We start from the raw sequence: 26,974 nt of genomic DNA, 5'->3' as shown, positions 1-26,974 counted from the left end.
ACATTATAAATACCAAAGGAAAACTTCAGCAAGACAGGTGACATAATATGCAAACTGACACAAGTGATATAGAGAAAACATTAATGTGATACTAATGTTGAAAGTTTTTAAGTCTCTTCTTTGCGGTTTCTCCTCTATAATCCAACCCTTTTATAGTTTTTTTAACAAATCCCATAATTTTGGTGTTTTTCATAATGCAGAGGAAGAAGGTCGTTCCATGGAACTTGGCTGAAAGAGGTTTAAATAAGACTATTTGTCGTATTACATTTCAGGTCCACATGCCATCAGCTCAGCATCCAAGATATCCACATGGTCAGCGCTCAGTACAATAGCTCTCTCGTTTACAGCCCGAACGTCATTATGACACACAGCTCCCGGAGGCCTTTGCATTCAGTGAAGACAGAATGTTGCAGGCTGAGACTTGCAAGAATACGACCAGTGACCTTGGTCATTTTAACGCCACTTCAAGAAAAAGTCCAAGACACAGACCAAGACTGCTCATCTTCTGCCTTTCCAAGAGGCAGCAAATCAAGCTTTCAACTGGTGGTTCCCTCAGTGGATTTCACAAAAAATGACTACAACGAAAGGAGATTTTACCTGCATACTCTGTATGACTACTGTAGATGTGTGTAATTGCCAGTGGATCCTGCTGGTTTCTTCATTCTAGTCTGGAAAGACAGTGTACAGGAAATAAATGTCTAATCCAAGAAGTTTTTTTCCCTTGGAGGAAAGATAGAAATTTTTTGTCTTTTTTTGAAGATCCCTTTCCACGTCTGAAATGCTTCATATTTTGAGAATGCGATGACTCTGACCTTTTTTTTAATGCTAGAAAGGAGAAAAGAGCCCATGGCTGTATGAGTCATCTGCCTGTGGCTCGCACAAGAGGTCACACAAACGCTGATGTGCGAATCACTTCATGGGTCCATCTGTCTCCAGCCCTCGTTTCATTCTCAAATGCCTCCAGAGCTGCACCTACAAAATCGCCCGCTTCCCATATCCTCTGTGGAACCAGACACCGGAACAGCCCTGGTGTTCCTCTGGTCCCACGGCCAGTGTATACAGTGATGTTTCCTTCATTCCAAACGGTTGGGGTGCCCCTTGTCCATGCCCTCCGCAGATGTCTCCTTCCCTCTGTGTGATGTAGCATTCTTGGGACCTGCGGAGCCTTGGCCCATATTCCGTGGGTTTTGTGTATTTGGAGGGCCCGGCAGACATGGCCTCAGCACCTTTCCAAGCTTCTCCCTTGCATTTCAAACTGGATTGGCTGCTGATCAAGGTGGAGTCCAATGCCATCAGAAGCAGCTGTTTCCCCAGTGTGTTGCTCCCCTTCAGTTCTTCTCTACCACGTGGCATGGATTGCTCGTGAGAGCCACGGAACTGTATAGGTTTCAATTCCTCAGGTCTTTGAAGAGCCTTAACTCATCATGTCCAGTTAGAAGTGTAATGCTCTTAATAGTATGTTTCTGAGTGCAAGTGTATATGGGTGCGTGTATGGGTGTATGTATGTATATATATTGTGTGTATGCATACATGAAAGCATATTCTGTTGATTTTTCAGTTCCTCAGTTAGCATCTGAAGACATATGGCAGTTCTTGCAATGTGTGTAATTAAATATTGCTTACATCATACCCACAGGGGTGTCCTTTAACAGCGTTTAGCATGGAAAATTGCATTCTGTGAGGATTGGAACATTTGAATGAGTCTTGAATGCATTTAATAAAAAAGAATCTGAGGCCGTTTGATCTTCTGTTTCCCGCTTGGGGGTTCGTGCAGTACTTCTGCAACGTTTAGCTTTTTCACCAGTGACGGCTGAATAGCTTGTCGGCCTAAAAGAGGTCTGGTCATAACAGTCCCTGGTGTCTCAGAAATGTAAAATGCACTTTTTGTATTCTTCCGATTCTGGATATATAAAGACATTTCTATTAAAAGCAAAATGTTTTTTAATGTTTGTTTTTTCTGAATTTTATGTTAAGTTATGCATTGTCTCATTCCTTCTGCCAATGTCTGCTCTTTCACTGACCGTACATTTCCTGACCTTCCACGCTGCTGAGATACCTGCCTGTTAGCCTGTCCTTTACCACCAGGATACTCCTCAGTATGTTGCTTGCCTTTACTCTGAATTTTTACTTTTAGGTGTAAAGTTCGTTTAAAATTGTCACCCAGTCGGCTCTTGAGTGCATGTCATGCATATGATTAGGGGCTGGGTAAACACTTTGTCTCCTCATATTATTGAAAGAATACAGCGAATTGTTTTTTGTTTTTAAGATCTTTAACAATGTGGGGATTACCCTTGGAGTCTCATGATTTTTCAGATTTTGCCATCTGAATGAATATGCAGGTGAATGTGAAAACCCCAGGTTCTACACAATGAAAAGTGGTTTGTACGTGAGAACAACATGTCTTTGCCTTTCATGGAATTTTTCAAGGTTATAAATGCAATCTTTTGTTCATATTTACAGTTTGCCCTGGCATAATTGTTACTTAGGGATGATTTGCTTCACATTTCTTCATATTTATAGCTGTGCTGGATTTCTTTTTTTTTTTTTTTTTTGCTTTTTTCTTCAAAATGACTAGAGTGGCCATTCAGTCCTTCTAAAGCAGTTTGCAGTTTGTATGAGAAACACGGGACAGAACCGGCGCGCCTACAGCGGAGATCTGAAAATACTGAGCTGTCGGATGTTGTGCCCCCTCTGCTCTGGGGCTCGTACGGCCCGCCGGGGGTGTGCATTTCCACAGACCACCGCAAGATGGCAGTACAGGGCAAAGGGGGAGCTGTCAGGCTCCAGGTCTTACCCAGGGGTGCCTCTCTTCTTAGTTCGCGGTGTACTTGCGCTCTAACTGCTCGTAAGCTGTACTCACATTCTGTTCATTGTGCATAACGTTCGGCGCAATTCAGCCTCCAGATTATTAAGGCGCACGTGCACTGCGTATATTATACAGCACCTGATAGTAATGATAATTATTCTTAACATTTATTTAGCTGATACTTTTTTCCAAGGTGACTTACAGTATTAATTTGGGAACTCGCTGCATTCTGTCGCCACCTGCTGGCCAAAAAAAATGTACTACTAATTAATTAATAGTAGTAGTGAAGCTTAACAACAACGAAAGTCAGTGGTGTAATTAATTCCATCATCATATTCATGTTGCATGTTATATACATGTTGCACAGAAAAAAGACCGAAACAGGGTGCCAGTGATTCAGCACCCTGCAAAATGTGATAAAACTGTGCAGAAAACAAGGGGCAATAAACCCCTTTGGTTTAACTGTATATATGTGTCGACACAGGTGAGAGTTCATACTGTATTTGAAAAAGGAAGGTGCTCTTCATTGCATGAAACGTCAGTATTCCTTTTATTGAATGCAGATACAGTGTACAGCAAACATAGAGCGCCGATGGGTTCAACGGAGGAATCGACTGAAAGGAAATAGCAGGAAGCAGAAATAAAATGAAGGGTGACCTGGGCAGTGATTCATTCTCACTGTCAATGCAGCAGGGAGTCATGATGGACCTTCTCTCCTTTATTATACATGTGGAATTTCACTCTGTATACAAATGGCCTGTAAAAGAACTATTCATCAGGGATGGCAGTGTGTAAATTCCACACGCCGTGGTTCCTCCGCAGTGACTCTGTGTACTCGCATCCCACGCAGCATTAATGCACGACAGGAGTACATCTCATTCCTGGGGGCCTTGGCGCATTCTGGCTTTCGTTCAAACCAAGTTTCTTATGCAGCGCACGGGTCCAATTCAAATACAAAAATAAATTTAAAATTGCAAAAATAAGTTTTCATTAAGTCCTGGTGTTTTACAAAAATTGTTTGCAGTTTCATTTTGATTGTTGACATCTGGCGTGAACCACATTAACTGCTTGATTAAGAGTAATTGATGGTGTCTGGAACGAGAGCCTGTATGCACTGAGGCCCATGGGAATAAGAGCTGACTGCCCTTGCTGTGACACATATTAACAGGGCTGCCATCTAACTCACAGCACTGCTACCGTTGTGGGCAAGCAACTGGAACACACTCTCCAAGGCACTGGCCACCTGTAGGATCGCACGCAGCGAAACTGCTCGGCCACCATTGGGGCACAGCCCTCCTGGTTAAGGAACATAAACCGACGAGGTCAGCACTTAGAGCAGAGGTGGCACAACGCCTTGGCCATGGAGAACAACGCCATCTGTTGGTGTGTGTTCGTGCGTGACTGCTGTATCTCATCTGAGGAGCAACTGCAGAACGGAGAGGGAATCACACACGCCAAACTTTTCTCCCTGTTTATAGCATATGAATCTCATTTACCATCTACTTATCACAATTCACGGGAAGGTAATTTACATGGGATACAAAATGAGGGACACCCATCCTCAGACACAACACGTCACTTTCACAATGGCGGGTCTTCTTGATGTTTCCAAGGGACCACCGGGTGGAGGAAGTTGCAAGACGAGACCAGCATGCAGCAGTGCCGCTGACAGCTGCCACCACCGCACACACAGTACTCCACGGCATATCATCATGTAACAGACACTTACAAAAAAAGCCGATAAAGACTCCCATTTCAGAAAGAAAGACAGTGCACTACTAAAGGCCAGACTGGATACTGCGGAAATCCATGTATCGTGTTTGTTCAAAAAGATCGTCCCCATTTTAGAGAGTTAAAGGAGAACCAGAGCGATGGAGTGCAGCCAGTTTTAGATCTGTGTCTCTGTGCATCTCTACCCACCGCTGCGCTATGTCCATAACAGGACCAAAAGTTCGGCCAGTGGGTTTGTGATTCAGCGGCGTTTCAGATATGGACCTCTGAAGTCATCCAGTTGCTTTAGTTTTACAGATGGACTTCTGCTGGCTTGCAGTGCACCCACTAAGGTGGGGGGGGTGCTGCCGACCGAAGGATGCAGTGCGGCAAAGCGAGTGACTATGAGCTCTAATAATGGCTCGAAGGTGTAGAGTGCCTCACGCAGGAGCCTTCAAGGTCCCCAGAGATGCGCTGGACAACATGCAGATACCCTGTCACATAGCTATTCCATACTTCTCTCCACAAAGATGAAAAGTACCTGTGCTAAGTCCAAGTTTGTATATATACACCTGGTAAATTTAAAGTCATATGACCTATTAACAAGTTGAATTAAAAATATACTGTCTCATATCATTATCTAACACATAAACAAGCATTTTGCTTACAATCTCACTTGTAAAGACTACAGAACTACAGCATTGTCTCAAAAAGGGCTTGCAACGGAATTAAGCGAGGGGTCTTTGTTAAGGTCTTTGCAAAGGGAGCTGGGTCGCAACATTTGTGAAAAGCCACATTAATAAAAACATGTTGCATTATTGCTTGATCATTTACTCTAATATTAATAGTGTTCTTTTTCGAGCTCTAACACTGAGGCATCACTTTGATCATTTTTCTCTCAGCAAACTTAAGCTGCCTCTCATGCAAATAATGAGTATGTAAGTCCTACTGAAGACACCTATGCTTACTACAGAAATGTGTGGCTTTTCTGAACCTCAGATCTTAAATGTTTGTTGGAAATTTTCTGAGCTAACCGTTGGAACGGTTCACCAGAACCTGTGGATGAAATCACTGCTGACTGACTATGAGGGTAGAGCCATGGCCGAAGTTTAATATGTGGGTGGTCTTTCTGCCTTAGTTTGTTTGTTTGAGGTGCAGTGATTCAGATGTTTCAGGTTAAATTACTTGCTGGGTGTCACCTAGAACAGTAAAACTCTCCTGTTCCATTTGAGCACTCTTGGGTTTTTTCCACTGAGCAAGGATACTGAGCCATGGCCATTTAGAAGAGAATTTACAGTGATTACTGACCTCAATATGGATAGGGGACATTTAAGCATGTGGGGAGTATAAGTGTGCGGGCAAAAGAACAGGTGTCAGAGAATGAACAGTTTGCTGGCAAGAAAGCAGATGCCAGACAGACTTGAGAGCATAGGCAAGCAAACCTATATTAGAGAAAGTGAGCAGATGGTTAAAAAAAGTGCAGCAAAGAAAGCAGGTATCAGATGGGTGTATGAACACAGGCAGGAAAGAAGGTATAAGACATGAGTAAGCGCCTGAGCAAGAGTGGCAGTCATGGCAGTGTGGGTGGTGGAAGCAAACAGCTGGGTGTAAAACAGTTTCCAGAGGTACTAACTGGGAAAGCAACATGTCAGTGTGTGGAAGTCAAGCGGATGTCTGGGTGAGGGAAGCAGTGTCAGATGTCGAGCCATTAGGTGCCCTGGGCCCACGGGCAGTAGCTGGGCAATCGTAGGCCAGACTCCCATCCTGTCCCCCTCCAAGGGGCTTGCTCTCGGGGTCCATCAGGCCTCAGGACTACACCGGAGGGGAACACAAACGCATTTAGATATGGCTTTAGATTTCCCACACACAGATGTGCACTTCTCTCAAGAACACTTATTTAACCTATGAACAAAACTGTCCAGTTGCTCACTTAGACTCTCCTTGCTACAGCCGCATGCATTACTCATCAAAATGTATCTGCTGCCATCTACTGGAGAGAGGAAACATCGCCTCTACCTCAGATTTCCTGTGTTTGTCTTGAGACGAAGATTCGGTTTCCTTCACCACCACAGCCTTGGTTACCAGCATGTCAGGATGCTGCTGCTTGGCCTCTTGTATTGCCATGGCCAGCGCCTAAGGGAGAGGTCCACGTAGGAGATGATGTAGCACTGTAATGACGAGGGATTCCCAAGTCTCTTCACAGATTAAATTAATTGTCTGCTTCGATTACAATTCCATCCAAAGCAATATAGAACTGAATATTTCACTGCGGTTCTTTAGGATCAGTACTGCACTCAAAGGTACCGTAGTAGGATCCTTCATGCGACTTAAACTAGAAACTCTCTCCACACCCGTGACCCCACCCTGATTCCCGCTGGCCCACCTGATCCTGGTCCACATCATCATCCCCAGTGATTATGATCCGCTTCTCAATCCTGGTTTCCGAGTAACCTCCTTTTACTGTCTGCAACACACGTGATCGCCGATAAGATGTTATTTGCAAGTGAAGACACAAAGAACCGTTGTTTCACTCAGCTGTTTCACCATAACAGAAGTGAAATTTTAGTTTCACATCATTCCCATTTGGATCAGGCTAAATATGACTTAAAACTGATCTAAAATCACATAAAATATTTATCATAATATAATCATTTACACACAATATATTAGTCACTCAGTTTTCCATTTAACTATAATCAGGTGTTTATTTATCTAAACTTAAAAAACTGTAAAAATTCTGGTGTACCTCATACTTTCCACCAAGGCTGCTCAAAGACCTGCAACCTTCTACAGCAGAATGCATTCTGCAACCAACACCATTTTGCTTTCATTTCTTATTTTAATGTCGCTTTCAACTAAATTATGGTGTTTTATACTGTGCCATACTATAATCATGCTGAGCATTGTGTTATTTTTCAATTATAAATGATATTTTTATTTTACAAAAGACTCAATCCGGTACTTTAAATTGATATATATTTTCTTCAAGATCAGGGCTTTCTAAAACATGGGAAATGGTGATACAGAAGCCTCATAAAATCCATGTCCAATTCTTAAGGGACAAGCACAGTTACCTTGGTAACTTGCGTGGTAGTTGCTGAGGCAACGTTTTCATTGGTGACAATCATTGGGGACCCAAAAGCCTCTCTCCCCAGCATGACGGTTCTTACCTGCATTAGGGGCATTAGGTGGCAAATCAAAGCATGAAATACACTGAGTCGCTGCTCAAAAACCAAAGAGGGAACCCAGCGAGCGCAGCAGGCTGAGGGGTTACTCACAGGTAAGAAGCTGTCAGTCATAGTGGGCAGAGCCTCTTCTAGACAGCTCATACTGTAGCCCTGAAGCACAAGGGGAACCATTAAGAACTTCCCGTTAAGCCACTACAAAGCCAATGTGTAACTCACTAAGATCGACTACAGCACTTAGCTGCCAGACTACGTACATGTGGTAACTAACAGGTAATGCCCAAGTTTTATACTCATCGTTCAGATAAGACTGCATAACCAATCAGCATGTACAGAAAGTTTCACAGTGATATTTTAGTAAAAATCATGAACGCTTTCAGAGATGAGGAAGCCAGTCTCCATCATTAAAACTACCTGGTCTGCAATTTCCAGAATGGTGGTGGTGACCTCTGAGCCATTAGGCTGCTTCTCTGTCTTAAACGCCGTCTTCCTCAAGGCCTGGGTGGCTGCTACATCAGCAGGCTCTCTCCTCACCACCCTGGTAGTGGTCACCTCACCTGGCCTCTGTGAATGAGCAGCTATCCCTTCCACGAGCTCTTTCCTCGCTGACTGCTCAAAGCTTGCCGCACTGGCTGCACCAGCCACGTGGTGCTATGGGAAAAAATGGTACATAGTCAGAGATTAGACATCTCAAGAGGATGAAATGATCACAGTGTCCCTCTTAATAAACCGCACAGTGAGTCATTCATCTTCAGCCCAGCAGGTTTATTTCTTATGCCTTGGCATGATCCTCAAACCTCACTCCTGATCCACCTTGGCAGACCTGTCAAAGTCACTTTATTTTGATTTCTGTGGTGTGAAAATTTTACTAAGCATGCCCTCGAAAGAGGATGCTGGCCCGCTGCAAGGTCACAGCCGATTTCTCTGTTGAGCTACGTGTCAAAAAGTACGGTTCTAATAACATCCATATATCGTCATAAACTTGACCAATGGTTCATATAAACAAAAATATTTTAGATAATACCTAGTTTTGCACAAAAAGTCGTGGTAACGTTCATGTCTCAGTATGTTCAGAAGAAAATTACATTGCCATTGCTATGTATTACATTGTTGCTAATGAACACTCTCCACTTCACATTATAAAAAAGAATCTTCCGTGTTGAATGAGTATTAACAAGACAAGAAATACATTAAAGTTTAAATGAAAAGTAAGATTAAAATGCTTCCCCTTTCACTCCTGAGTGATGTCATTAATGTTTTTTTTTTTTGTGAGCTAGCTCAGCGCTTCATGATAAAGAATAAGGTCAGCATATTAACACAAGGAAATAAAGAGCGAAAAAAAAAAACAGAAAAAGGTGTTTGGAATGTAATATAACCAAAAAACTAAAAGTATCTGTAAAAAGTACAGGGAGTGCAAAAAACTTCTTTTAATATGTATAAATAATAAATTAATGTCTGAAAACAAACAATTAGTTTTAAAAAAAATTTAATAACATCCATGGTCTTAAAGAAAAGAATCTCAGGTACATTGAAGGACACTGGGAGTACCATGCAGTACCATGAGTGGGTGGGAGAGTGTGTCTGAGTGTTTGGAGAGTTACTAGCACCTCATATAGTATTCTTTCGTCCACACCAATGTCTTCAGTGGGACCATGGCCTTGGTCTTCAAGAAAGTAGTCCCTCTCCCCAAGCTCAGACATCCCACGGGAGAACTCCTCCACGCCCGTCTGGAAGTCCATGAGGACGGTGAAGTCCACCTCAGCCTCCAAGCTAGAGGTGGAACTGACCGTGATGCTGGAACACTTGCGCTCAATTCCAAGATGGGCCTCTTTCAGGTACAGGGCTTCAGCCTCCTGGTCATCCTCAAGTCCAGAGCCCAGCTGCTTCTCCCACAGTTCTCTCTGGAGAGATATGCACACCAACAACCAGTGAGGTCACATTTACATTTATCCATTTAGCTGACACTTTTCTCCAAAGCAACTTGCAATGTTAATCTATTTACAATTATTTACCCATTTACACAGCTGGGTAATTTTACTAGAGCAATTTAGGGTAAGTACCTTGCTCAAGGATACTACAGCAGTAGGTGAGATTCAAACCTGCAACCTGCAGATTCAACAGCAGCAGCTCTAATTACTATACTATCATCTGCCCCATTGTTACCCAAGTTAGCTGTCTAAGGTTTGTGTTGGAATGGTGGAGCACGAAAGGGTTTAAGAACAGGTGTAGCATGGAATGAGAGCTGCAACAGCAAGGTAACTGGAATATCTAAGCACAACCAGTCAAGGATCAAAGTAATATCCAACTCCAGTCATACCTGGCAGGAAAAGCCTAGTTAAGTAGTTCACAGCACTTCTAAAAACACTAAATTAAAGACAATTGGACAATTTTGTAAAAGCTTTTGTGGGAATATGGTCGCTAGTGTCATTAACTCCCTCCAGTCCATTTGTTTAATTCAATTATATTCATTGATCTACTGCCTGGGCAAATTAAGTACAAGATGTATCTTGAGACAGTAAATTGGTTTACTAACCACAAAAAAACTTGTGCATTCATTTAGCTTTCAATAGGCTATTAAAGAGGACTGATGAAACTCAATCGGTGCACTATACACAAGCATTTTAAATCATATATCATTTCAATAGACTAGCTTGTCAGCCATACATAAATTTCAGAATCATACCAATGTATGACAGAGCTTCATGCTATTGTTTGATATTTATAGGCTATGTTAACGTTCATATTATGAATCAATTAGTATTTTGAAGGATGCAGTTCGAATCATTCTGACCTTCTGAATATAAACCATAAAGTCCTTTGAAAGGAAACTCCAGTTCCTTCAATTACAGGGCTATTTCCTGTCCTTAGCAAACTCCATTTTAGTAATCCAATGTTCCAGAAACTAAAAAACACAACCACACTATTTTTGAAGAATTACAAAACAGAAGCAGCACAGTACTGGTTAGGAAAGGATTTTCTCACGGACACGTTACGAGATTCCAGTGTACACCTAGAAGACGAACAGGCTCGATGCATGTTCCACTGCTAGGGTTAGTTCTGGCTGGGGGTGGTGGGATGTGTGACACTGGGTCAGTTAGCTAGTGGGGCACAGTGGGACATGCCAAGGCCATCTGGCAAAGCTGCAATGGAAGATGGAAGCAGGCACCCCTTGTGGAGCTCAAAGGAAGACAGAAGAACAGTACATGAGTAAGTGGCTCCTTATGCAAGGCTGAAGAGAAAAGCTTTGTCCTTAGAGGTGATGCACAGAGTGATGTGTCCCACTTATTCCATGTATTCTGCTATGTGAGTAAGCCTTGGTTCTTATCAAAAAAATTCATTGCACTTCTTTGTATGCTCTATACCTCATCAAAATGCAAATCAAAGTGTCATAACAACGAATAACATTATGAGTAACATCGACTTACACAAGGTAGAAGGATCGTTGTCCGTGGATAATAACTAAGCACATACATTTCCCAGGAAATCTCAAAGTGTTTTATCTAATATACCAAAGGTCTGCTATGTAGGTCACAGTGTCATAGTCACGAGTGTTCGATCTTTAGAAAACATCCGATTGGTTTATACTTCAAGTAATTTAAATCAGTGTTACATTAACGTACACATAAAGAAATTAATATGCAAAAGAGCTTAAGTAACTGAATATTTAATAATTTTGCTAAATAAACAGAATAGGTACATCTTCAAACTATGAATATTAATTTTACAAGCTTTTATCAACATTACTTTGTACATCTTTATAGCTACACAGTTTCTTCTTTAAATATTTTACTTCTTTCAAGGTACATGCTGTTTGATAATAAAGGTCTGATTACACATTGCTCAGATGTGCAACTCTGCACCAACAATGAAGATCCCAGCAAAACCCAGTATCCCCATAACATTGGCAATAAGCAGAAGCCTTTGTTTCCTTACAACAGCCCTCAATCACTGAGGAAGAAAGGTGCTACAAGAGACTGTATTGAGGTGTTGGAAGGAAAGACTGAATTTTGAGGCTGTGTGGGGTGTTAAAGCCAGACGCAAATGCATGGGAAGGACCTTGCTGGTACCAGTGCTCAGACGGACACTGCTTCCCGCCAGGTTCAAGCAGACAGAGAGGTGCCAAGGCAAGGGGTTGGGACAGGAGGTGGGCAGGATGGTCCGTGCAGCAGGGTTCCCCAACGCATGGATGAGGAACGAACTGACAGTGTCACGGCAGCATCAGCCAATGAGACAAAACTGTGGTGCACTCAAACCTGCCTCAAGTGCAGGCAAAGGAAAGCTCATGCGATGTTTTAAGTCCAGTGACTGGGAGGCAGATGCCAGATGGAGTTACCACAGATTCCTTCTTGGCTACATCCTGGTTGAGGTCCTTGATGTTGCCAAATGTCAGGCCAGACTCCCTGATCTTGTGGGGCTTGACAGGAAGAGTTGGATGAGTAGCATCGCTTGGAAGAGCTGAGGTCAGTGAGATGAAAGATTGCATCTCTGCAGGATCTGAGCAACTGCGAGCAGGACCTTCCCTCCACAGTTTGGTCTCTTCAATGCCATTGATGTCAAGACAAGGAGGAACTGTGGTATTTGTTTGCAGATTAACCCTGTCTCTGTTTCCTCTACCCACCGAGTTCCTTGATCTTTCAGGCTTGCGGGGAGCAACCTTCATTACCTGCGGATATCCTTTTCCATCTACCATATTATCAAGCCATCTTTCCATCCTGTCTGACTGACGCACATCAGCGTTCTTTGTCATTCCATCTTCTGCTTCTTGCTCTGTTTTTTCTGAGCTGTTCTTTCTGATAATTAGTTGCCTGATCTTTTCATGGTCAACTATTGCTTCATCAACGCCAAACTCTCTTACACTATCAGATTCTGTTTTAGGCTCAGATTTTTGCTGCACTTCTCTTGTTGAAGTTTGTCTTGTTCCCATCCCTGTTAACATGCCTGTGCATCCCACTTCATCTGTCGCTTGTTTGTATTTGTTTCCACATCCATTGTCGCTAAATGTTTCTTGCCTCATGGTGTTACTCTTCATCTGTAGCATTTCAGTTTCCTCTGACATATTTGAAAGAGATGTTTTCTTTGGTGAAGGATTTTCTGTCTTTGCCAGAGCTTGTTCAACTTCATTGACACCTTTATCGTGTTCATCATCATTGCCCTTGTCCCTCATTCCCGTAGAAAATGACTGGGTCTCTTCTCTTTGCTTAAGTGGTATCTCCACTTGTACATTAGACTTCTGCTGCAGAGTCTCTCCACACACAGTTTTGTCATTTGAAGCACCTAGCTTCTTAGAACTTGGTTTGACCACTGTCTTTTCAGCCTTCTTTTTTGCATTAATATGGGTGATCATCTCACAGTCTGTTCCATTCCACCCAGAATCTTCATAGTTTTTTTCTACTTCTTGGCCATTCATAAACTTGGCCCCTATTATCAGGTGGCGTTCCTGTGGTTTGCTCCCCTTGAGTATCAGATGCTGTTGTTGTCCATGCCTTGAGTCTGTTTGAGTCCTTTTATTTTCCTTATCAGCTCTCTGATCAAGATCTACAAATGTTTCATTGTGTGAACCATTGCTGGTAAAACCAAAGCCATTGCCTGTGGTTCCTTGTGGACTTAATTTTGTGCCCTTACGTTCAGTATTCTGAAGATTTCCACCAAAGTCAATGTCTTTGGTATACTTCCCTGCTGTTACATTTTTTTCTCCCTTGCCATTCTTTTCTATTAAGTCTATATGTATTGTTTTTATGGCCTCTTTTTCTTTTCCCAGATGTTTCTGACTTTGCGTTTTTCTCTTTGTCTTTCCCTCTTTGAATTCATGGATGAGATCCTGCTGACAAAGGTCTTGTTTTTCAACCCACACCCACTCCTCAGAAGCCTAAAGGTTGATATACATTGAACACTATTAAGATCTTGAATTTATTGACAGATAATCGCAACCACAGATATTTTTATACTTTAGCATGTAGCCTTACTTGTTCATGAACATACCACAGGGCAGAAAACCACCCCAAAACAAAAGAATGTAGGCTGACAGTATGTTGTGTACCCTGAGTTCTTTTTCTGTGAAATTGTGTAATTCTTTACAAAAGCGAGGGTCTAATAAAAGTTTAGGGAAACAAAATTTATGTACATATTAAATTTACTACAAATTACACATTTTGGTACAAATGTAATTGTGTATTTCAAATTATTATCAATTTCCCCTGCCTTGTTTACCAAACAAAACAAAAATAAACTCTACTACCGAATACACATTCTATAATAGTAATTGCAGTGGGAGACTCAGATCTCAATGATACTGACTTAGTAAAGTGGGACTGCAACAGACTCCAGTGAATTTGGTCTAGTGAGCTAATTAGTCTCAAGGCAATTTAGTGTGTTTCCCACATGACTAATTTCAGAAAAGAGTAAAAGACAGGAGATAACCTGTGGAGATGCCACCAAAGTCTTCTGAACAAAGCTCTCCTGACTGATACCATCCTTGGACTCTTCCTCTCCCCCGAGCGCTCCTGAAACCTGAGAGATTTTGGCATATTGGGATAGGGGTAGGGGGTAAAGATGGGGATAAAATGGAAAGCATCAGACCAAGAGCTTTGTTACAGTCCATTACTCAAGACAGTGAGGAGTATGTGCATATTTGTTTTCAGGGCTAAGCTTTCTAAAGCAACCCCCAGGGTGTACTTTCTGATTTCACACAAAATCTACATTTAGTGTGTAAGAGCAACAGCCCTGATGTATTTTTGTGGAGGTGATGTTTCAAGCATAGCACCTCAATGTACTCCAGCACAGCGCCAACAAATGTAATTTGTTTAGAGAAATCTGCTTCATAACACTGGGGGCTTTTTTTTTTTTTACACATTCATCAAAATGTGAAAATGGGAATGAATTAAATTGGGGTCCTTTCATGGATTCTCATAAAAAGAACAAACCAAGTGTCATGGGGAGTGTAGCATCTAGGTGATCAGAGGAAAAAAGATTCAGAATGTGAAGACTGGCTTGTCCCAGAACACAGCATCAGCGACTTAAAACAACCTTTTCTCTGTAGACTCCTAATGAACTGGTACTAGCACAATGGCTGTAATTAATTCACTAACCTGCCCTGGAAATCTACAAAACAACAAAGTATCCCTGTACACTGCTCAAGCCACCAGTAAGTCAGTAACTTCCAGGAAAACTGTAGGCTTGCTGTCTTGCTACCTGCTCTCAATTTTTTATGTTCTTTTCAGTTAATTTTCAGTAATTTTACTGCAAGAATATGACCATTGTCTATTCAGATTCCTGTCTCCCACTATCGTAACAATTAGGTTTTGCCCCCCCTTTCTCCTATTTTTAAATCTTTCCTATTGAATATTCACTAATAAAAATAAAGATATAAAAATAAAATTAGACTAAGCAACACACTTCTAGAGCCACAGACATGAAAGGGTGCATGTAACAAGACAGTCAGGCCAAGGAACATAACTGTTACACAGCTGTTGTTCTAATTTACTATTTTTTTTCCCCAACATCATCTTGGCAGCGTGAGTGTGCTCGCTGAGCAATACATCTCCAGCTGGTGTAAACCTAAGCAAATGCAGAAATGTGTTCCCACAACTTCGCAGTCTTCTTAATGCTATAGAAGGAAGAGACTTGGGGTTGACACCTGATCCATGTCACCTGCTGACTGTGTTTGAGGGCTACAGGGAGCCATGGCCACTGCAGAACTATCTCCAACAGGACTGTCTCCCAAAGGTTTGTCTCTTGTAAGGCAGTTTTCCCCAGAACTCTCTCTTGCTAAACCATCTCTTACAGAACTGCCTCCTATAGAACTGTCTTCTAACAGATTGTTTCTTCGTGGACAATGCTATCGTCTAGCCCTCTTAGACAAGGCAGGCAGCACTGACCACCTTTTTTTTGACTTCTCCAGTTCATTCACCACCATTCAGCCTGGGCTATTGGGAGACAAGCTATGGTCAAGGAAGGTAAATACTTCTAATGTGTCATAGGTGGAGGGGGCGCGGTGGCGCAGTGGGTTGGACCGGGTCCTGCTCTCTGGTGGGTCTGGGGTTCGAGTCCCGCTTGGGGTGCCTTGCGACGGACTGGCGTCCCGTCCTGGGTGTGTCCCCTCCCCCTCTGGCCTTACGCCCTGTGTTGCCGGGTTAGGCTCCGGTTCCCCGTGACCCCGTATGGGATAAGCGGTTCTGATGATGTGTGTGTGTGTGTGTGTGTGTGTGTCATAGGTATTGGACTACTTGACTCGTTGACCATAGTTTGTGTGAATGTAGGGCAGTGTGTCAGACATGGCTGTGATAAGCAGATAGGCCCTTCAAGGGACTGTCTTTGCTTCCTTCCTGTTTACTCTGGACTTTAGATCATGTCATCTCACATGATGCTCAGCAACAGCTAGGTGTATGGGAGATGGGCGGGAACATGAGAACTGAGTCGCAGAGGCAGACTTCGCTAAGTTGTGCAAACAGAACCAATTGCAGGTCACCACTGGAAAGACTAAGGAGATGGAGATGGACTTCAGGGGATACATGGGCCTATTATGTCAAGTAGCTATTGATGGAGTGGATGGAGAGGTGCTAAGGACATGCAAGTACCAGGAGGTATACTTGGGCAATGGGTTGGAGTGGACAATACTTTAGGCCCTGTACAAGAAAAGTCAGAGACTGGTTGACTTTCCAAGGAGGATCAGGTCTCCTGTCACCCCTGGTCTGAATAGAGGAGCACATTCAAAGTTCTTATCTACTTATCATTCTGTGGCTTACAGTATTGTCTGCATTTACTCATTTAGCCAAGACTTTTCTCCAAAGCAACATGTAATGTTAGGTTACTTACAATTATTTACCCATTTATACAGCTGGGTAATTTTACTGGAAGAATTTTAGGGTAAGTAACCTTGCTCAAGGGTACAACAGCTGCGATTCAAACCGTTGATGTGGGGGTCCAAAGGCAGCAACTTTACCCACTACGGTACCAGCTGTCCCAATATGTCTGCTACATTTTTCTATAGAAGTGTCTCCTGTCGAACTTTTCTACAGTGCTTTTTCCTACAGAACTGCCGCTTATTACATTGTCTCCCACAGAACTTGCAGCAAAAAAAATGTGTTGTTCCTACTTTAAGGATTATTTGTGGATGGGTTATTGATCCCACAAACCTCTAGTTGCAAAACAAGATAAAATGTCATTTTAAACCTGCACAGCTACTGACAGACCATTTCTCTTTTTTTTCCTTTAAAAGGTTAGAACAGTGGCATTGACAGTAAACCAAGAAAAAGCCCAAAAAAAGAAGATAAAATATTGATTAAACATGCATGAGGAATTTTCTCTTACATTTACACAAAAAAAGCATTTTTCCAATTCAAAACAATATAATGATTAATTGTTGCATACATAATAACATGGAGGAAACTGCAGGAAGCGCAGAATAAGGTTACAAAAACTGACTCAATTATATGAAAACAAAAGAATTATGACCTAACTAGAAAATAAAAGTTGCTTTAGTCACAGTTATGAAAATGAAGGAAGCAACACTTGTAAGATACAGTTGTCATGTCTATCTGTGCAACAATAATCAAAAACTTCCTCAGGGCTCTCGGTAAACTTTTGCATCACTTGTAGAGGTTTACAGCAGCAAGAAGCAGAATGTGGGACTACTGAATCTGAATACAAATGATGATGATCTGCATGCTGAGATCTTGCAGTTCAAAGCTGAGTATCTATCTTCTGGATATCAACTACATGTCCGTGTGTTCTCCTTACTGTTGCTGCATAAAGGCTGCTCAACACCTTATGGTCATAAAATAACCTTCACTGGGTGGCATCAGTTTTGTTAAATTAGCTCTTCTTTTATCTGCGAGTTACAGAAAAATCAACTGTTGGGATATTCAGCATCTTACATTCTGCTACATTTACTAAAAATATATCATTGTGATTCTTTAATCAGATGGCATACTGTAAACTTGTTTCACAAATGCGCCACGTCTCTATATGTATAAGCTGCTGGTGTATCTGCCAAGGAATTTCATACAAACAAATTGATTGTGGTCTGATTCAGCTACTCACATAAGGCAAGAATTGTTAATGCATCGTCACCCCCCCATACCAAATAACATAAGTCAGCATAGACTAATACTTATTTTCAAGCTCTGTGCCACCAAAACTGCAGATTACTACAAAATCCAAGGTCTAAGAAATCATTTGTTTTCACAGTAATAGTTTTTGTGCATGCTGTTAATGTAGCAATGCAATTATTATTTCATTAACATTGCACAGCAAATTGCACTGTTGTGTGGCGAAGTAATGATAAAACTGTAAAACAGTAGGATAATCATGTTTAAGTGTTTACAAGTAATCCAGATCTGCAGAACTTAAATGAGAAATTGTAATTATAAATTCACTTTTTCCTGCCATTTACAGTGACTGTAACACCCCAGATCTCGCACACATCAACTGAAACAGCTTGTCCTATACAGGGTCGCAGGGAGCCGGAACCTAACCCGGCAATACAAGACATAGAGCTGGAGGGGACACACCCAAGATGGGACGCCAGTCCGTCACAAGGCACCCCAAGTGGGACTAGAACCCCAGACCCACTGGAGAGCAGGATGCAGTCCAACCCACTGCACCACTATACCATTGCAACCCCCCCCCCCCCAAGATCTCCCATCACAAATCTCTAGAACTCGGATAGAACACTCACAGCTGTGTTTTCAGGGGCGGTCCCTGGAGGGGGTCCCGACAAGCTTTTCTCCCTCTGCACCAGCTTGCTGTTCAACGCCCTCTTCAACTCATTGATGCTGGCCTGGTGCTTCAGCAGGACCTCCTCCGACTTGTTGAGGAACTGAGAGTGAGACAGGCTTTAAACTCTGGGATCCGCTGAACCCCCCATACCGTGCAGTAAACAGAGCAACAGAGCAGTCATGGCACAGTGCAAAAATTAATTGCAGCAATTCTCTGAATAATAAAGGAGAACCATCACAGACGCCCACCAAGCTGCACATGGACTGCCACTGACAGCGATGTCTCAGAGCCTCTCCCTCATTATACTGGGCTCACAAAAAGGGAGCTCCGTGTCTCGTCTCATCCCATTATGCTGCTTTGTTCTCTGCTCTCTAATCTGTGCATGGAGGCTGAATTTGCAGGACACCGGAAATCGGGATTTTCTGATTTTTGAATTTAAAAGGAAAGACACCTTGCGCAATTAATCACACCGCACTGATCTAATCTTATGTGAGACCTGAGGAAGTGTCAGAGTAATAGCGAGCTTGCAATTCTAATTGCTTAACAGTCCATTCACATTCGTATTAAACCACAGTTTTCACCTGGTTTCATTTCACTGTGATCTTGGCAGCAGTCACTTTATAAATCAGGCTGAGAGCAAAGAGGCATTTAGGTGAATAAATGCCTCCCTTTCAACATGTATATAAGGTTGCTTTCTCATATCATGCAAACTCTACATTTAGATTCATTGCTACATACTGTATATATACACATACACACACATCTCATTTCCTTACATATTTATATACACAGTATGTAAATATATGTATACAACAGGGGCTATGTCCCAGGCCTCAGGATAGATGTATTTGAACCACATGCATCAGCGCTGTCTAAAAGCCAAATTCAGCAGGACTGGACCTAATTAGGCAGGGTGCAGAGCAGAAGGAAACGGTACCTCCTGTTTGTGTCGTGGCGTCAGTTCCTGTGTCCAAAGAGACAGTAAGGCCAGTGGGGGGGGGGGGGGGGGGGGGTGAGGTGGTCAAGTAATGTTAGGACGTGAGGGTGTGAGCATGGAGAGGGAGAAAGAGAAGGAAAGCAATAAACAAGAGTTGCTCAGAGGCAAACAGCGAAGCACATGGGCAGGCGTCTGAGCTATGAGCGGGGAAGACATTCACGCAACCCTACTGCGTCCGTATGGAACACTCAAACTGTACATAGATTGCACTGGAAAGGACTAGGAGGACCGTCTAGAAATCGTTCCCCGACTGCACCAGCGGCAGACTTTACTTCATTAAATAAAACATCTGAAAATTTGCATGGGAAATGAATTACATGTAACACTGCAAGCTTTTTTAACCTGCCATGGGCTATTCATAAGTGTTGTTTTTCCTGCTACAACTTATCATTTGTACTTGATTCATTGTACTTTGTCACAGTGACAACAGAATATGTTTCAGACAGGACTGTCAGATGAATGAATAAACGTAAACGGAAGTCTCGGCTTATTCAGAACGTTTACACTCGCCTGCTGTTCTGTGACACGACCACATGCGACTCACCCTTTCTGCTTTACAATAAATACATGATCAGCTACCATGCTTTCCAACATTTCTCTGTTGTTTGTCACCCCAAGATGCCCCACTCCACTTTCCAGCTGCCTGTCCACCCTGATTTTTCTCCCTCGGCCCGAAGTGGTGGAAGAACTGGAGCCAAAGGCAGTCAGAACTGCTCCAATACCAACGATCTCTTTGTGAAGCTCCACCACTGGGAAATGTCTATTTAATAATCTCCTGGGCTGGCTCTTTTCGTCCTGAATATGGATTAATTATTTCGGATAGCATGTTATTTTTTTTCTTAGTTTTCTTAGTTACTTAGTGAAACTTTTGTCTTCATTGTGCATTCAGAAATCCTTAGTGCTTCTTAGGGTACAGTTTGTGATTAACTGCTGATTCTAAGGTTATGCAACAACTGACCGACTGCCATTACTGTGTTCTTTCAAATCCTTTACTCTAACACAGAAGTCACCATGTACAAAGGTATGAGGTAAATAAAGAAATTATAATAAATAATTTAGTATTCCCACTGGTGCAGCGGGAAGTGCTGGTGCCTCACAGCTCCTGAGATGTGCGTTCAAACGGGGTTCTTACTCATTCTGTGTGCAGTTTCCATATTCTCCATGTGTTCATGTTTGTTTCCACTTGGTACTCTGGTTTACTCCCACATTCCAAAGATGTGTTTTAGATGAACTGGTTATTTTAAATTGCCAGTGGTGGCATTCACTGAATGAATGTGTAATGAAATGTAATATAACAAAAATAGTCGATAACACCTTTATCTATCCACTATTACAATCTGCATGCCCAGCGCACCTAAATGATAAACCTCGGTGCAGCAAGCGGTAGGTAACAAACTAGATTTACTTGAGACTCCATGTCTGCAGCTATGTCTCTTTCTCTTAATGCATTGCATAAATTGTACTTTTGCTGAGATGTGCATCGCGTTGGACAAAAGCGTCTGCTAAATGAATAAATGTAAATGTAAATTTTTTCTTCAAAACAAAGCATTATTCAAGGCATGTCCTGGATGTGATGCCCAGGTTGTGAAGACACTTATTTTGTTAATTTTCTACCTTCTAACTACATTAAATGTGATCTAAAATTACTGAAAATAAAACATGCACATCTCCACAACTTCCCATTCAGTGCAGCTCCTTGCGAGCATATCCACCGCTTGTAAGTTTCAAACCACTTTCAACTTTCTTTATTATCTACACACAAACAATAAAATAGATGTTTAATGACTGGTAAGGTTATGTTATGTATGTAGTTATAGTAAATAAAATATTTAGAAGTATTTTGTGTTCATTATAATATTTTATGAACACAAGCTACATTAAATTTGAAATTTAAATTTGAGCTACATTAAAATTGAAACTAATTTAAAATTATTGGAAACAAAAAAATCTCTCCACAAACACCTTATTCGATGAAGATTGTTGACTGAGCCATCCAGTAAATATGTGCAGTGTTCCTCATCTTATTACCAATCACTCAGGAACAACACATTTGAGCTGTAAGTTTTGTGGAAGCCAGCTGAATGAAGGCAGCCTCACAGTCCTCAGCTGTTTATGTTTTGTCTGAATGTATTATCCTGCCAGCTAACAGCTTGATGTGGAAACACAGGCAGCTTTTGCTCCACAACAGACAGTGTAGAAAAGAGAATGGTAAAAAAAAAGATAAATAAATAAATAAATGTTTCAGGCCTTTAGAAATTCGTAATTTAAATGTTTTGTAACATCAGGATCCAGGCTCTTTAGCACCTTTTAATATTGTTTTGTATTAAGTCCCAGTATTAAAAAATACATTTCCATTTATCATGGAAACTGTATCACCTATCAAATACAATTGTGATATTGCCTTTCAGTTAAATTTTAAAATTAAAACACAAATTCTGACAGCCTATTTTTTCAGTGTTGTACCATTGATTGAGGAACACAGATATGAGCTCTAATTAAAACTAAAAAGATAAGTTAATGGAATAACAGACACATCATCCTTTTAAATCACTGCAGCAGAATGTGTGAGATAATGAAAATTGCATTGTACTGCATTTTAATTTACCAAACTTTCATTAACTGTAGAAACAGTTGCAAGAATTTTCAAGCAATGCCATCAGATGATGAATGGAAATTACTAATATACTGTCATGAATTCACAATATTGGGTACAGTTAGCTACACCACTTGTCCAAAGAGACAAATGGAGACAGAATAAAGTATAATCTTTGGACACAGATCACAGAGCATAAGACAGGCACTGGCAGACACACAAACAGACAGTTCACCAGAATAAGGTACCTCCTGCTTAGTCTCAGTGGGAGAACCAAAGTCATCCTTCTGGCAGCAAGGGGATAATAAAGAGATGATGTTAGTGGAGTGAAGAGCAAGTTCAACACAATCTAGGTTAAACAGCAGCACAAAGAAGCAGAGCAACGGACCCACAGAACTGTGCAAATGGCGCAGTTCTACATAACACCACTATCATCGGGCTTCTTTACAGAACATTCTTTTTGAATAATTTAAGATGTCCCCAGTAATCCTCACAGACAGTGATGTAGGTGGGTACTATGTTTAATCTGTTGTTTTTTACGTCATCATAGGTAGTGTGCATCATTTCATAAGGCACAGTTTACTCTCAAGAAGTATTTTGCTTATGTCCTATAAAAAGAATTGAGTGTATAAAGTTGGATTTAAAATAAAATATTCATGACAGGATTGTTGCCAATATTGCATGTCCTTTCGCTGAAAACTATTATAGTTGCTTCTATTTTTTCTGAACCATATCTTTATAATTAGTCCTCTTTTCTCATGAAACGGACTTGTTCCAGTAAAGCAGGCCCCTGGGTCTGATGAAATAGGGTTTATCACCTATAAATTTAGTCTCCACTTCTTTATTTTTTTCCTCTTGTATATTATATATATAAATATTGGGGACAGTGAAGGTCCTTGAGGGACATGGCAAGAAGAAGGGAGGGGTCAGAGGAGAGGAGATTGTTAAGAAAAGAGTTCTGACACAAGCAGTCAGAAAACACGATTTAGTACAAGGGCACATATGGACACTTCAGGAGACTCCTAAAATAAACAGAAATCTGCAGGCCTGTTACTGGGGTTCAAGGCTACCTTCCGCTCTTTGATCTTCGTGGGTGTGGTGGCAACCTCCTGGTCTGGTTCCAGGTCTAGGTCCAGTTCCTGGGTCTGCTCCATATCCGGGCCCAAGTCATCCACAGATAGGTTGTAAGTGCGATCGCTGGAGCTGCGGTGGGACAAGCCATCCTGGTTCTCCCCTAAGGCAGAGGCTGAATGGCACATATACTGTTCAGAGACATCAGGGGGCAAATATGAGTCCACAACCAGGCCTCTCACTGATGCTGGTATGGACAGGAGGGGTGTAAGAGAGTTGGGGGATAGAAGGCAAAGGTCAGAGAGGGATGAGACAAATTATGAATTATGAGTTATGAACAAAAGGAGGACTGGTCATATATGCTGGCAGGTAGCCAGGTCACTCACCTCCATCCAGGCTCCGGCACAGGGGATACCTTTTGCTTGTGGATCTGTCAAAATGTGGGGCCGGGCGGTCGATCAGTGCGCTTGCCTGACGGGTCTGTGCCTGTGTGCGTCCACTATACCTAAACTTAGACCCAATCACCAGAAAGCCTTTGGGAGGAGGCTCAGGAGACACCAACCTAGGGAAGGAGATTATCATTCAAACAGAGGAAAAATGCATTGAAGATTTCATTTCTCAAAAGCCAGCATACAGAAAATATTGACAGATAATTCTGCTGTTTCGAGGGTTATATTGTAAGTGGGAGATTAAACACATTGGTCTGGGGTTTACTCCCGAGAGCTGACAGTTTATACTGCACCAGCAATTCATCACGTAAACACCACCATACTCATGCTGACATCTTTTTATGCTCCATTATCTCGTAGCACAGACAATTTGCAGTGTTTAATTAGCAAGGTTGAAAATATGGAAAGGAAATGTGCTGCACATTCCCACAGAGCATCACAGGCACTGCAACTTAGTACCTTTTATTGTAAAATATAACCCAATATAGAGGGGTTACCCACACAGGCATACCCAGCACTATGAGGGAAAACTATAACCCTGTGTACACAAAACAGTTATTCACAGCACCGGGTCACAGGAGAGCAGTTTAACAGATATTAAAGAGTTTTTCACAGCATCAGGTCACAGGAGAGCTATGTGAAGAGAAAAAATGAGAAGAAAAGAGCCAACGCCCAGAGGAAGGAAAAGAGTGTAAATGTGTTACCAATCCATGGGTGAAACAAAAAAGCAGTTTACTTGTGATTACCTTTAAATGAATGAGTATCAGCATGGAGCACCATGCATGCTGCAGTGTGCAATTGCATGTGTGTGTGTGTGTGTGTGTGTGTGTGCGTGTGTGTGCGAGCGTGTATAAAGGAGCGGTATGTTTTATTCAAGCTGCGGCAGTGATAGCATGTAGTTATGTGATGTGTTGGATGATGAAGCCTACCTGAAGAAAGTGTGGTGCTCAATGCAGACTTTCCACAGCCTCTTGGAAGCTCTGTGATTGGGCAGCTTGAAACCAATTGTGCTCTCAAACTGTTCGTACTGATGGCAGAAGGACAAACCCCACCAGGGATAAGATACATTAATGCCATTTTTAATTCTCAGATAAACCAAAAGCTTTTCAAAAGCACAGGTAAGCATAAAATAGCTGTCTTTTAAAAAAAGATCAAATATACATAAATTGTGTATCAAACATACTCGACAATCATAATGGAAATGCGGCACAGCTGAAAGCCGCAGACAGTAACATTATGCTTGTTTATTGCACTAAAATATCAGCAGCATTGCACATGAAGTGGGTCACGCGCTATTGCAGACAGCAGGACTCTGGGGTTCCTGACTGATAAAAGAAATCACGACTCAGAGATATAGTCCCAAAAGCCCACTACCCGGACAGTCTGCTTCCTCTAGGTGAGAAAAATGCATCCCCTCGGTGTACTCAGAAATACTTCAATCCAGCGATTACCACAAAATGTTCCAGGTCATTTTCAAATGTTTTTCATTATTCTGAATATATTAAACACCATGCCTTTAATGCCTCCCATGCCATTGTCTCTTTGCTTTTCTTAATGATGGTGTGACAGGCTACACACAGCCACTGGCATTAGTTTCAAAAATTTCTTTGAAACAATAGCTACAATTATGTCTCCCCTACGCAACCTACCTTTGCAGCTATACTTACCAAACATGCCTGTCTGACCACTAACTAAAATGCATTTCTGGTATTTCACGAAGCCTCAGGTCTGAGTCTCCACACAGTTTACCAGCCAGTGTGTTGTTTCCATCCCCCATTCCTGCCCATAGTTTACCAAGTGCCATTTCTATATAGTGTCTCTCAGTCCTACACCCCTCAGCTCCGGCTCCTCAGTTTTCATTTGATACAACCAGACAAAGCAATATCTTAAAAGTATCTGTAAATGAAAATCAAGCACATGAATATGTTGATTGTTAAGTTTTCCTACCTCCCCTGGCCGAATCTTGATGTAGAAATTGCTCCTCTTGTAGGAGATTTTAAGAATCTTAGGCCAGGCAAAACGATTTATCCGCAGCCGGTCTCGGTATATAAGCAGTCCGCTGGCACTTACGCCCAGCATGATGTCAATGCCTTCTGAGTCCTTGTCAACAATAGGATGCATCACAGAAACAACAGAGAGCATCATGGGTATGGGGCAAAAAAGAGATCAAGACAGAGAAAGATGAGGAGCAGGAATGTTGGAGTTTGCATTCATACACAAGTGTACTTCATGCCACTGATTAAAATTCAGACAACTACGTAAACTTCCAATCAAGACCTGTACCTTTGCATGATGAAGGTCTACCCCATACATGGATAGCTTCTTGGCATTCTCCAGGAAGTTCATCTCTGCCTCTGCAGGACTCATACCCCTGGAAAAAGCACAAGGGCTACTGTGCATTATGACCCACACATTACTGTGGTGTGGCAGGTTTGGTCAGACATGGATTAAACAGGGGTTGGCAGGTCTGATGAATTTCTACCTGTAGCTCTGGTGCAGTTCTGCTATCCTCTCCTCCATCTCATGAGTCTGATTGGGTGCGAGGCGGAAGTTGCTGACATAGTCAATGCCATGCTCTTCTGGGTCGTAGTCTCCCAGCTCAGCCTGAACCACGTAGGAGCCCAGCAAGGCGTGCGTGACAAAAGAGCAGGGCAGTCGCCCTGACAGGATGTCATCCCTCAGCTGCAGACATAAGTAGTACCTAGAGGAAGAACACACTCTTACACATAGACCGTGGAACAAGATCCTTATGTTCAGAAGAATAAATAAAGGGATCAGCTCTTCTTAGAAATGTCTGATCATGTAGATTCAGCAAACAAGAAATGTCAGTGCAATTCTTTGTGTATCGCTTCTGAAGAGTAAGAATTTGAAAGGTGGAGAAAACGAGACAACAGGGCCAATACCTGGTTATGTCCTCAATGAGCTCCGAGGGGTCAGGTGGGTAAAACTTGACAGCAAAGGTGAAGTGCCAGTGGCTGGCTGAAGGCAGACAGAAAGATGAGACACTAGTGTTTTAATTTGGTGAAAATCATCTAAAAGACTGAAAAAAGCTAATCTTCCTAAGAGAAAGCAGAATACTGTAGCACGCCAGGGTGGTCTGAAACGGGAGGACCGGAGCCCGGGACGGAACAACAGCAGCTGAACCTAATCAAGGCCTATATTTCTTCCCTCAGTCCAACCAGTGAGAGAGAGAGAACGAGTGACAACGCCGAGACGTCAGGAAGAGAGAGCACGAGCCCGCACGCATCCTGACCCCAATCACGGTCCCTCCTCCCAAGCACCCCCTCCAGACACCAGTTCCCTGTGCCTCCTTTTCCCCCGACCCTTGTGGCTGCTGACCGATCCCCCCTTGAATAAACCCTACCCCCTTTGTAGCATCCCACATGACTGTGTCGACCCTTCTTGCTACAAATACCTTTCTTGGTCAATAACCATATTATAAAAGAA

At 42.2% G+C, this 26,974-nt stretch overlaps 2 protein-coding genes across 3 annotated transcripts in view; one reads left to right on the top strand and one right to left on the bottom strand.

The window, feature by feature from the left end:
• The window catches only part of LOC108939516 (contactin-4-like), a 123,957-nt gene extending 123,472 nt beyond the window's left edge, over positions 1–485 (top strand). Inside the window, exon 23 of the mRNA XM_018760910.2 lies at positions 273–485. Coding sequence (XP_018616426.2) covers positions 273–364 — 92 coding nt within the window. The 3' untranslated portion in view covers positions 365–485. The remainder of the gene's footprint in view (positions 1–272) is intronic.
• A 4,921-nt stretch (positions 486–5,406) lies between these two features.
• Positions 5,407–26,974, bottom strand: part of LOC108940516 (protein 4.1-like) — a 35,004-nt gene continuing 13,436 nt past the window's right edge. For both annotated transcript variants that reach the window (XM_018762769.2, XM_018762762.2), the window contains exons 6-21: positions 26,431–26,506; positions 26,010–26,228; positions 25,811–25,898; positions 25,475–25,627; positions 24,457–24,554; positions 23,465–23,640; positions 23,078–23,253; positions 18,377–18,517; positions 14,119–14,208; positions 9,309–9,602; positions 8,116–8,352; positions 7,795–7,854; positions 7,591–7,686; positions 6,900–6,980; positions 6,533–6,649; positions 5,407–6,328 (exon numbers count right to left, since the gene is read on the bottom strand). In XM_018762769.2, the coding sequence (XP_018618285.1) occupies positions 6,323–6,328; positions 6,533–6,649; positions 6,900–6,980; positions 7,591–7,686; positions 7,795–7,854; positions 8,116–8,352; positions 9,309–9,602; positions 14,119–14,208; positions 18,377–18,517; positions 23,078–23,253; positions 23,465–23,640; positions 24,457–24,554; positions 25,475–25,627; positions 25,811–25,898; positions 26,010–26,228; positions 26,431–26,506 (2,108 nt within the window). In that variant the 3' untranslated portion in view covers positions 5,407–6,322. The remainder of the gene's footprint in view (positions 6,329–6,532; positions 6,650–6,899; positions 6,981–7,590; positions 7,687–7,794; positions 7,855–8,115; positions 8,353–9,308; positions 9,603–14,118; positions 14,209–18,376; positions 18,518–23,077; positions 23,254–23,464; positions 23,641–24,456; positions 24,555–25,474; positions 25,628–25,810; positions 25,899–26,009; positions 26,229–26,430; positions 26,507–26,974) is intronic.

This window comes from Scleropages formosus, chromosome 2, assembly GCF_900964775.1.
Source record: "Scleropages formosus chromosome 2, fSclFor1.1, whole genome shotgun sequence".
Classification (NCBI taxonomy): Eukaryota; Metazoa; Chordata; class Actinopteri; order Osteoglossiformes; family Osteoglossidae; genus Scleropages; species Scleropages formosus.
This window is presented reverse-complemented; position numbering and strand designations above follow the sequence as displayed.